The sequence below is a fragment of the Octopus bimaculoides genome, chromosome 3, assembly GCF_046866305.1.
Source record: "Octopus bimaculoides isolate indiv1 chromosome 3, ASM4686630v1, whole genome shotgun sequence".
NCBI lineage: Eukaryota > Metazoa > Mollusca > Cephalopoda > Octopoda > Octopodidae > Octopus > Octopus bimaculoides.
In genome coordinates, this window is record NC_142930.1 from 6,278,030 (window position 1) to 6,290,874 (window position 12,845).

At 39.4% G+C, this 12,845-nt stretch overlaps 1 protein-coding gene across 2 annotated transcripts in view; it reads left to right on the forward strand.

Annotated features, from left to right (window-relative positions):
- The window catches only part of LOC106867188 (sorting nexin-17), a 54,037-nt gene that overhangs the window by 13,647 nt on the left and 27,545 nt on the right, over positions 1–12,845 (forward strand). For both annotated transcript variants that reach the window (XM_089348521.1, XM_089348522.1), the window contains exons 3-6: positions 6,654–6,771; positions 10,383–10,447; positions 10,913–11,023; positions 12,286–12,373. In XM_089348521.1, coding sequence (XP_089204647.1) covers positions 6,654–6,771; positions 10,383–10,447; positions 10,913–11,023; positions 12,286–12,373 — 382 coding nt within the window. The remainder of the gene's footprint in view (positions 1–6,653; positions 6,772–10,382; positions 10,448–10,912; positions 11,024–12,285; positions 12,374–12,845) is intronic.

Sequence of the window (12,845 nt, forward strand, 5' to 3'; positions counted from 1 at the left end):
ATCACTGGATGTTCACTGTTTGTGTGACTGAACAATAGAGTAGATGAGGGGGATGGGGGAGAAAAGTGAATCCAAGAGGAATTGGATGTGATGCACAAGAGAGAAAACTGAGTTGGTGCAGGTTTGATGAGATGATGAATGGGGGTAAAGAAAGAATCTGCTGTAGAAGACGTCAGCAGACATAAGGAATGGTGAAAATTGATTTCAGGTTCAAATGAGTTCTTAAAAGATGGCAAGAGACTACAATAAATGGCTAGGGGCTGTGCTGGAGAAGAGCTGTCTTAGTCATGCACGTATGGAAACAGACATAAAACAAAGAGAATAACGATTAGTTATTTTGAATAATGGTGTTAAGGTTTATTTTAAATAGATATCGGTGGTACGTAAAAGCACCCATTACACTCTCGGAGTGGTTGGCATTAGGAAGGGCATCCAACTGTAGAAACCATGCCAAGTCAGATTGGGTCTAGTGCGGCCTTCCAGCTTGCTAGCCCTGGTCACACTGTCCAACCCATGCCAGCAAGGACAACAGACATTAAATGATGATGATGAAGTCTTAAAATCATTGAGAATGAGTCTTTAAATGGTTTACTGAAACATTAAATTGGAGATTATTAGAAAACATTCCCCCATAGAAAAAATGTCCAAATAATTATTCTTGAAATTAATATCTCCATGTGGAGGCACAGGGCTTAGTGGTTAGATTGTTGGACTCATGACTGTAAGATTCTGCTTTTGATTCCTGGAGTGGGTGATATATTGTGTTCTTGAGCAAGACACTTCATTTCTTGTTGGTTCACTCCACTCAGCTGGTAAATATGCGTAATCATGTGACTGATCAGCGTCTTGTCCAGGGAGGAATATCTGATACTGTTTCACCTCTGCCAATGCTCCCTCCACTATAGCAAGACACCTGTTTCTGCCTCTCTCTCTCTTTGTCACCCTCTAACCTTTCATCCTCTGACACAAGTTCCCCTCCTCAAAGCCCCTGCCCTTCTCATAATTCCTTGTCTCATGAGTTACTTGGTCACCCTGCCAGTGCTGGTGCTACATAAAAAGCATCCAGTCTTCACTGTAAAGTGGTTGGCATTTAGGACATCTAGCTGTAAAAATCATGCCAAAACTAACTTCGCCTGTGCTTGTGCCATGTTAAAAGCACTGATACCACTCTGCAGGATGGTTGGTGTTAGGAAGGGCATCCAGCTATAAAAACCCTGGGTATTTATATTTTTTTTAGATTTTAATTACTTCTGTGGGAGGTTTTGGAACCATGTAGTTCCAGGTTCAGTGCCACTGTGTGGCACCTCAGGCAAGTGTCTTCTACTTTCGCTTTGAGCCGACCAAAGTCTTGTGAGTGAATTTGGCGGACGGAAACTCAAAGAAGCTTGTATATATATGTGTGTGTGTGTGTGTGTGTGTGTGTTCTAAACATGGCTTGACAACCGATGCTGGTGTGTTTATGTCCCCCATAAGCTTAGTTGTTCAGCAAAAGACACCGATAGAATAAATACTAGGCTTACAAAAGATAAGTCTTGGAGATAGATTTGCTCGGCTAAAGGCAGTGCTCCAGCATGGCCGCAGTCAACTGACTGAAACAAGTGATAAAATAAAAGAATCCACCAGAGAGACTATGAAAGCAACCCTATGCTCCTTACAGGATGATGTGGACTAACCGGGATTATCATTGCTGTCTTATTTAATCTTTGTTGTTAATATGACATCCTGCTTGCTTTTCTTTATTCTTTTCTTTATTCTTTTGTCGGCTGTTCAGTGTTATTTTGTGTGAGGTTTCCTGTATTGTACCCACAGTACTGTTTTTTATGCTTTGTTCATGTGACCTACTCTCTCATATTGTCGGTTGCTTCAGATACTTCTCTTCCAGCTTACACAGAGAGTGGTGGGTGCAGACGTTGGATCATTAAGTTCGTGTCTCCATGTCAGTGGAATCAACTGCTACAACCACTTTACTTCACAGTAATGTGTGTCTTATGGAGACATTACTGAGAGACAACACTTTGAGACTTTATGTAACACTGTATTCGTGCCACATAAAAAGCATTGGTGCTGGTGCCATATATATGTACTGTGGGAATTATGCCCGCAGTACATATATATGTAGGAAGTCCATGGTGTGTGTGTGTGTGTGTGTGTGTGTGTGTGTGTGTGTGTGTGTGTGTGTGTGTGTGTCTTTGAGTCTGTGCTTGTCCCTCACCATCTCTTTGTAACAGGTGTTGGTGTGTTTACATCCCTGTAACTTAGTGGTTCAGCAAAAGAGACCGATACAATAAGTACCAGACTTTAAAATACTGATGCTGATTCTTTCAATTAAAAGATCTTCAAGGCATTGCCCCAACATGGCCACAGTCTAATGACTGAAACAAGTAAAAACACATCTATATATGTACACACACACACACACACACACACACACACACACACACACACACAGCCAGTGGAGAAAGGAAAGAAAATATCACTCAAGAAATTTGATACATTTTTTTTAAAAATAACAATTTGACTAATTTCCACATGACTTAAAGTTATGTGTGTATGTAGGACAAACCCCTCTTTACCAGATATATTAAGAGTAGGGTGGGGGTCATCCTACTCACTCACAAAAGTACTAAAATCCACTCCCGAAGCTTTGGTCAGCCTGAGGCTATAGTAGGAAACACTTGACCTAAATGTCACGTAATGGGACTGAACCCAGAACCATCTGGTTGGGAAGCAAACTTCTTACCACACAGCCACACCTGCAACTATTGGGGCATCCCATAAATAATGTGGTTTGTTTATACTTCTTTTATACTCCTTCATTTTTCTACAATGCTCTTCCATCTATCTGGTAGTCTTGCAAGACCCTTCTTCCAAAATTCACTTGCTCATGATGAAAAATACTCTTCCAGCACTGTTCTGACCTCATCTACAGAATTCATATTTTTTCCATCCAAATAATTTTGAAGACTGTGAAATAAATGATAATCAGATGGGGCAATATCCGGCGAATATGGTGGGTGGGGCGTTGTTTCCCATTCAAACTGCTCCAACCTTTGGAATGTCATCCTTGCTGTATTTGGCTGAGCATTATTCTGATGGAGGAACAGCTTTTATCTTGAAACCAAAGATGGTTGTTTTTCTTCTAGCGCTGGCTTAAGCTGCTCACAGTTGATCTCCTTTGTTATTGCTTGGTTTGAGTTTAAAAGCTCAAAGTGGACTAAATCTTTCATATCCCACCAAACAGATAACAACACCTTACCTGGGTGAAGACCTTCTTCAGTCTGGGGTGCCAGTGTTTCTCCTTTCCCTACCCACTGTCTTTGGCACTTGATATTTTTTATAGAGATTTCGTTTCTTGTCACCAGTCACTATTTGGTCCAAAAAAGCTTCATTTGTGAAATATGACAGCAAAGAAGAGCACACATTCACTCGATGCGCATGACTAGGCTTGGAAAGTTTGTGAAGAACACATTGACCCAATTTGCTGACTTTTCTGATAGCACGCAGGTGTTGATGAATGGTTGAGTGACCAAATACAAGCTTCTCTGCTAGTTCCTCAATAGTTACAATAGGATTTTGTTTCACCAGGGTTTGCAGGATGTCCTCGTTGAGCTCTATAGATCTTCCGGCTTGTCTTCTAGGCTGTAGTTTCTGGGAGGGTGCTTACAAAAAAAACAAGACAAAACAACACCTTATGTACATTACCTAACTGCCCAATCAAAGGTTAAAAATATGTCTGTGGTTTTACATGCTGCATAAAATCACCCATAGCAAATTTAATGAATTCTATGTTAAGAGTACCATCAAACACGTTTACATACAGGTCAAAGAACGTACAAAAACTATACTTATAAATATACTTAAAGAAATATTTTAAAAATAAGTTACTAACTATTTTATAAAAATTGAAAAAGAACACTGTCACAAACCTTTGGGTTTTTGTATCTCCAAAGGTTTGTGACATTTTGTTTTTAAATGTTTTTTTTTTTTAATTGCTAATAACCTTTAAAAAGGTTTTTCTTTAAATATTGTGGCTACATCAAGTACTTTTTGCAAAAAACTTTCAAATATGTATCCTCATCATCATCATCATCGTTTTGTTTTTCCATGCTGGTGTGGACTGGATGGCTTAACAGGAGCTGGCAAACCAGAGGACTGTGCCAAACTCTACTGTCTGCTTTGGCATGGTTTCTACAGCTAGATGCCCTTCCTAAGGTCACCCACTTTACAGAATGTATTGGGTGAGGTCACCAAGTAACTTGCAAGACAATGGTCCCTTGACTGGGAGGGGGAGTAGTATTGAGGGAGGTGGTTTAAAGCATGATTGTGGGGCAGAAGCAGATAACCCTAGTCAGGGAGAGAGAATGGGAGATGGTGGGGATGTGTCAGGTACAAGAGGTGAATGTAAATGGAGTGTAAGAGGATTGGACAGGGCAGTTGGAATGTTTGGTATAAAAAAACCCTACTTGCTAATTAGAACTATTTAATTATTCAGTACCACTAGAAATCTCTTGTGTATAAGTAATGCAAACAAGAATGGGAAAAAAAAATACAAACTAACTTTAAAGTAATTAGCTCCATGAACAAAGACATTAATTAAAGCAAATTTCTTGCAAGTTCATTGTGAGGAAGAACTGTAACTGCTTCATACAGGAAGAAAAAAACAATAAAAAACATCATACGAAAAGGTTTATAGAATATTTATATAACCGCAGTTATGTCTTATTTATATGTAAATTAGAAAATTCAATTAAAATTTCTCAGCTGTTTTTCTCCTTTAGATATAGAATTGGTGCTGGTGCCACGTAAAAAGCAGCTGGTATACTCTATAAAGTGGTTGGCATTAGGAAGGGCATCCAGCTGTAAAAACCTTGCCAGAACAGACAATGGAGCTTGGTATGGACCCCTGGCCTTGCCAGCTCCTGTCAAACCATCCAACCCATGCCAGCATAGAAAACAGACTTTAAATGATGATGAATGGTTTTACAAGAGAAAATGAGTTTATTGTTCTTCTTAACTGAGAGAGGGAGTGAGGGGCAGGGCCGTAAAGGAATTTTGTAAACTATATCAATCACATATGGAAGAGGTAAAAACAGTTTTGGTGATCCTTATTTAATTAGAGAATATTAATGTGGGATACTTGTTGATTGTTTCACTACAAATCACCATTCATCATCATCATTTAAAGTCTGTTTTCTATGCTGGCATGGGTTAGATAATTTGACAGGAGCTAGCAAGGCCAAGGGACCATACCAAGCTGCATTCTCTGTTCTGGCATGGTTTCTACAGCTGGATGCCCTTCCTGACGTCAACCACTTCACAGAGTAGTATACCAGCTGCTTTTTACGTGGCCCCAGCACCAGTATCGATTCTGCTGTGATGGACAGGTCTTCTTAAGTACAGGAAGGTGCCAGATATCTTAGTCCTTTGTCATCTCCTACATAAGGCTCAGTGTCTTGAGACTGGCCTTCAGTACTTTGTCCCATGTCTTCCTGAGTTTCCCTCTTCTATGAGTTCCATCCAATTTAAAAAAAACAAAAACATTATTAAATAATTCAAACCCCGACCCTATTTAAATTTTATGCCTTTTTCTTTCTCTTCTCTCTCTCTCTCTCTCTTCCCGCCAATAATTCATTCCACTCTTAGACTTTACATTAGAAGCACAAACTGATCTTCCATCCAAACTCCTTTCCTGGTTATGGTTACTCTGCAATTATTGTTCACATTGAATAACAGATACTCCAGCCACACTCATCTTATCTCCTTCACTCGTGTGAAGGTGTGTGGCTTAGTGGTTAGGGGCATTCAGCTCATGTTCATAAGGTTATGAGTTCGATCCCCATTGTATCCTTGAGCAAGACACTTGTTTTCACCTTGCTCCTGTCCACTCAGCTGGTAAAAATGAGTTGTACTTTGTAATTCAAAAGGGCCAGCCTTGTTGCATTCTGTGTCATGCTGAATCTCCCTGAAAACTACATTATAAGGGTACACACGTCTGTGGAGTGCTCAGCCATTTACATGTTAGTTTCACAAGCAGGCTGTTCTGTTGACTGGATCAGTTGAAACCCTTGTTGTTGTAACCGAGAGAGTATCAGTTCTTTCACTTACATGTGTGTGCGTAATCACGCACACACACACACACACACACACGCGCGTTCGTGTACAAATAAACACACTCAATGTTTGTGTGGTAAAAATAAATGTTCTAATTTTGTTACAGCCAATGTATTGTGTAGTGCAACTTCAGCCTGTCTACCTGAAACTATATACAAATATACAAACTTTTAACAGCAGTCCTCTATTATATATTGATAACAATCATCTGATGGCACTTGTTCTTTCCAAAATAATCTATTTACCAAATATTTTCCCTGCCAGTTCCTTGTTAGACTTTCTCATGGTTGACTGAAAGACAATCTATTTAATCTTTACTCAAAACACTGAAAAAACCCCGCCAAAAAAACAAGTGTTGTATATGAAATGTGTTTTTCCTTTTCGTTGTTTTTGTGTGAAATTCACTTAGTGAAACTATCTAATTAGCTTCTAAATACTTGTTCTACTATAACTTCCTCAAAATGCTATTGTTTAGCATTTAGTTCTGCACTATTGAATGCTTAAATAGCAAACGATTTGCTCTTTTTCTTTGTTATTTGCAGTTAAAAAAACAGTTTGGAGCCAGTACCTTACCTCCGTTCCCACCGAAACGACTATTGTCTCTGTCTCAAGCACAATTGGATGAGCGGCGAATCAGTCTGGAACGTTATATTCAGATGGGTTGGTACAGTTTATTTATGAAATCAGTGTCAATTTGCTTTTGATATTTACACAAACAGTCTTTGTTGTCTATTATCTTTTATTGTTATTGATATCATTCATGAAGAGCTGGTTCATGAACTTGAGATCATCCTGCAAAAAAACAATGTATTTTATAGTATTAAGTCCCAAAAATCAATCAGGATTGGTTTTACCTTTGAACTCTTTCTTGTGTATAAAATTGATACCAACTGATTCTGATTGAACTGACAATTGGCTTTATGCCTGGTCAATAGAAATTGATTTTAAGAAGCCTTATGGACACTTTTTCACCTTATGTGCAATAAAGGACCTTGTTGTTATCAAGTGTGAAGAGAATAAAATAATGAATTAATGATTTTAATATTTAAACTGAGTCTATCAGAATGTTATATTCCCTGATTTCAATGACGTTCCTTGTGAAATATGGTTTGGTCCTTGATTTCAAATGAAATTCCTTGACAAATACACATGCAAAAGATTTTGTAATTTTATCGACAATGAAATTCATCATAATTATGTTTCAGGTATGGAAATTAGTAGAAGTTTAACCAGAAAGATATTTCTTTGTGTAAAACATTTCTGTCTCATAGAATAGAATTAAAATTTGGTAGCGATGATGTGGTGGCACTGATTAAAGTGTCAGATTATTGCTCAAATGGTCAGAGATTCAAATGTTACTAGGAATTTCATGCCTCTGAGCCAGGCATATTTCTCTGTCTAATTAACACGTGGCATTGTATGTTGGAAAATTAGCACCAATTCCATTGTATTGTATAATGGTGGTGGTTATGATTAGAATTGAAATATTGCTGAAAGATAGCTTAAGAAAATTTATAGAATTTATACACCATTCTGTGTATGTGTGTGTGTAACCATTATCATTTAACATCCATCTTCCATGCTGGCATAGATTGGACAGTTTGACAGCATCCAGTGAGCTCGCCGGCTGTATCCAGTTCTATCTGCTTTGGTATGGTCTCTACAGCTGGATGCTCTTCCTGATACCAACCATTTTACAGAGTGTACTGGGTGCTTTTAATGTGGCACCAGCAGTAGTGAGGTTGCTAAATACCTCACAAGACAAGAACCTTCAACTGAAGGGGTAGGGGTATTGAGAGAAGTGGCTTTGTGCCAGGTGATGAGGAGGTTGGAGTATGATAGAGAGACAGAAACAGGTGTCTTGCTGTATGAGAGACACCTGGCCACCTCAGCTGGATTAAGAGAGAGAGAGAGGAGAAAGTGAGAGAAACTGGTGGAGATGTGTTAGGGTCTATACCCTTATGTTACAGGGAGGTGAATATAAATGAAATGGTACAGAGAATTGGGTAGGGTAAGTGGGTAGGCAGGTGGTGGAGAGGAGGGGAATGCAGTGAATGGTAAACATGGGTGGAGGGATGGGCTGTTAGCAAGACACCTGTGCTTATCCCCCTGCCTTTAACCTTTTAACACTTGGCAATCACTCATCTCCACCTTCCCCTCCCAACTACTTCTTAGTGGTGGGAACTTTTCTCCATCTTTTCCCTCTCAAGAGGTTGCCATTCTAATTCCTTGCAAATTCCATGACAGCCTCATTAGTGCCAGTGGCATGAAAAAAGCACCCAGTCCTTTCTGTAAAGTGGTTGGCATTAGGAAAGGCATCCAGCCATAGAAACCAAGCCAGAGATAACATTGGAGTTCAGCACAGCCCTTCAGCTCACCAGTCCTCCATAAAACTGTCCTGCCTATGCTAAGCATGGAAAATGCTCATTAAACGAAGATGATTGCAATTAATGAACAATAGTGTTTATTTGTTTACATGGTTGTCGTGGGTTGATTATTGTTTCACTGTACTTCTGGCTGCCAGAGTGACATGGCAGAGCCTGTAACTTGATGCAGAACAAATATCAGAAGAGACTTTCTTTGAAGACAATCAGTTTTTCCACTTTTGCACCAACGTCTTTTATATTCTTTACTGATGTATGTTAGTAAAAGTTATACTCTTACATCTGTCTCTGTGTCTCCACATGGCAAACATCTGCACAGTTTCTGTTAAATTATTGGAGAGATTAAAATTGTGATGACTTGAACTTCAAACTCTGAAATTTCTATTGTTTGTGACTAATATAAATTTAAAAGTGTCCTCCACTTGATATCTTGTCTCTTCCACAGTCTCTTGTCTCTATCACTTTGGCCAATGTGATAAGTAGTAGTGTACTAATTCATGGAATTTCAAACAGAAATATTATTAAAATAAGATTTAATTATTTATACAGGTGCAGGAGTGGCTGTGTGGTAAGAGGTTCAACACCTCATTTGTGTTTTTTTGAAAAAAACAACAATGTTATCGAGAAGCTGCTTCCCCCACCAACCATCTCTTTTTTTCATTCCATCATCATCCTTGTGTCTGTGTCCAGCCTGCAAGCTTCCATCTGTATTATACCTTTATGGCAAACGTAATGAAATAAAGAAGCTTGCTTCCCAACCACATGGTTCTGAGTTCCGTCCTACTGCATGGCACCTTGGGCAAGTGTCTTCTACTATTGCCTCGGGCTGACCAAAGCTCTGTGAGTGGATTTGGTAGATGGAAACTGAAAGAAGCTCATGTGTGTGTGTGTATATATATGTATTTGTGTGTCTGTATTTGTCCCCTCCCCCACTGTTGTTTGACAACTAATGTTGGTGTGTTTACGTCCCCGTAACTTAGCGGTTTGGCAAAAGAGATCGATAAACTAAGTACTAGACTTACAAAGAATAAGTCCCGGGGTTGATTTGTTCGACTAATGGCGGTGCTCCAGCATGGCTGCAGTCAAATGGCTGCAGTCAAATGGCTGCAGTCAAATGACTGAAACCAGTAAAAGAACAGACATTATTTTTAGTGCCATCTCAGTTAGTGTGGTGTCCCTTGTGGCCAGCAAATTCTCTAGCCTGCTTCATGGGACTTAAGCGAATAAGAAAAGAAATGGATCTTTTCGTCAAGCATTCGTTTTTCTCAAACTGAATATCTCTGTAACTCTGTTGGTTTCTGGATTCACACACGAGAGCTGTGTAAAAATAAATCTTCACTGCAAATATTGAATAATAACCCCTTCACCCTAATTTCTTGACTGTCAATATTTTATTTTCTGTTGGAAGACATACACAGTTGAGTTCATTGAATGGTGAACTAAAGTTTTTTTTTAAACAGTCATTCAACACATTATTTACATTCGACGGATATTTGTCCTCATCTTGTTTGTTGTTAACACTACGCCATATACCCCTGGGTATATGGCATAGTGGTTAAGAGTGTGGGCTACTAACCCCAAGATTCCGAGTTCGATTCCAAGCAGTGACTTGAACAATAATAATAATAGTAATAATAACATCAAAAAGTACCTTAGGAATGAGAACCCAGGTTTGAAATTTCCCCAAGACACCTGAAGAAGGCTGGAGGGTATATCAGCCGAAACGTGTTAACAATAAACAAGATGAGGACAAATATCCATCGAATGTAAATAATGTACATAATTCCTAATCTCTTAAATAATATAGAACTGAGTCATTCAACACTGTAGTTTTTGATTTCAATTTTTGTCAGTTTGAATAAATGTACCATTTTGCTTTGTATCCAGTGAGCCAAGTCCCTGAGATAGCATCATGCAGTATATTCAACAGCTTCTTGTTAAATGCTCAACAGGTTAGTATCTTCTTTGGTTTGCAAAAAAATATTCTTCAACTTCCATGATAAGGCATTGAGGTAGCTTTCGTAAAGTCTATTTAATAACTGTTCATCACCATCATCACCATCACCATTTCAATAAATATAACTTTACACAGTTCTGTATAAAGTCTTTAAATTCTTCATTAATTGATAAATTGGCATAATTGCTGTAATTGCAGTTATTTTCTTTGGATGTATTTCATATGTAAACATATGAAAGCCCTATTTGTCTTGGCATTTACTCCCATACCTCACAGGTATATGTTTTACTGGGACAACTAGTTAAAATACTGTTTCATTTTATACAGACAACATAAGTAAAAACAATAAATGAATATGTAAAAAGACACCAAATAAGGTCTGAAATCTTCCTTATGTATTCTATCCTGTTTTTAAATTTTAGTCACCATTTTTAATGCATTTCATTTTACCTTTAAACAGGAAAGTATGCAGCAAATAGAAGAATCTGTGAATCTAGAAGTATACCTTATGAACGACCATAAATTAACTGTAAATATTACATCAACAGACCAAACAGAAGACGTGTTAGAGGTAGGTTTGCAGGGTCCTTTAAATTTTCCTTTTCTAATATATTGTTTTATAAGTAATAACCAAGGTGCCATTTAAAAAGCACTGCTGATGGTGTCCTGTAAAAAGCACCCAGTACACTCTGTAAAGTGGTTGGCATTAGGAAGGGCATCCAGCTGTTGAAACCAAGCCAAAAACAGACAATACAACCTTAGGGACATATTCAAAGTATTTGAAATAATTTATGGCACCTGTGCCCAGCATCGCCTTTCTGGCACTTGTGCCCGTGGCATGTCTAAGGACTTTCTTGTGCGGGTGGCACAGAAAATGCACCATTTTGAGCGTGACCATTGCCAGTGCCGCCTGGCTGGCCTTCGTAGGATTTTCGAGCGAGATCATTGCCAGTGCCCCCGGACTGGCTCTTGTGTGGATGGCACATAAAATGCACCGTTTTGAGCGTGGCCCTTGCCAGTACCGCCTGACTGGCCTTCGTAGGATTTTCGAGCGAGATCATTGCCAGTGCCCCTAGACTGGCTCTTGTGTGGATGGCACATAAAATACACCATTTTGAGCGTGGCCATTGCCAGTACCACCTGACTGGCCTTCGTAGGATTTTCGAGCGAGATCGTTGCCAGTTCCCCCAGGACTGGCTCTTGTGCAGGTGGCACATAAAATGCACCATTTTGAGCGTGGCCATTGCCAGTACCACCTGGCTGGCCTTCATAGGATTTTCGAGCGAGATCGTTGCCAGTGCCCCTGGACTGGCTCTTGTGCGGGTGGCACATAAAATGCACCATTTTGAGCATGGCCGTTGCCAGTACCACCTGACTGGCTTTCGTAGGATTTTCGAGCGAGATCGTTGCCAGTGCCCCTGGACTGGCTCTTGTGCGGGTGGCACATAAAATACATCATTTTGAGTGTGGCCGTTGCCAGTACCGCCTGACTGGCCTTCGTGCGGGTGACACGTAAAAGCACCCACTACACTCTCTGAGTGGTTGGCGTTAGGAAGGGCATCCAGCTGTAGAAACTCTGCCAAATCAGATTAGAGCCTGGTGTAGCCATCTGGTTTCACCAGTCCTCAGTCAAATCGTCCAACCCATGCTAGCATGGAAAGCGGATGTTAAACGACGACGACGATGATGATGATGATAAATTTTTTGAAATTTGAGTAATTTGGAAACAGTTTTTTTTCTTTTAAATTTTTCTTTATTCTGTGAATTTTTTCCCTCTATGTCATAGTTATTGTCTTCTGGTCCTAAAATATTTTGACCATTTTCTTTTTATAGGCTGTTGCATCTCAGATTGAAATTCCTGAAGAACATACTTACTATTTTGCCCTTTATCTCGTCAAGAGGGAAGACGATCACTGCTGTAGTAAGTTGAATTATATTTCTTCCCCCTTTTGCTGTTGATTTTTACCTTTTACTTGTTTTAGTTATTAGGCTGTGGTCATGCTGGAGCATGCCTTAAAGAATTTTTAGTCAAATGAAATGACCCTGGTACATTTTTTTTCTTTAAAAGCCTTGTACTTATTTTATCAGTCTTTTGCTGAACTACTAGGTTACAGGATGTAAACAGACCGACACTGGTTGTGAAGCAGTGGTGGTGAACACACACACACACACACACACACACACACACACACACACACACACACACACATGATGATGAACTTTTAGTTTTCGTCTGCCAAATCCACTCGAGAGGCTTTTGTCAACCCAAGGCTATAGTAGTAGACACTTGCCTAAGGTGCCACACAGTGGAACTGAACCCAAAACCATATGGTTGGGAAGCAAACTTCTTACCACACAGCCACACCTGTGCCTTTGTTGAAGTCTCGCCTTCA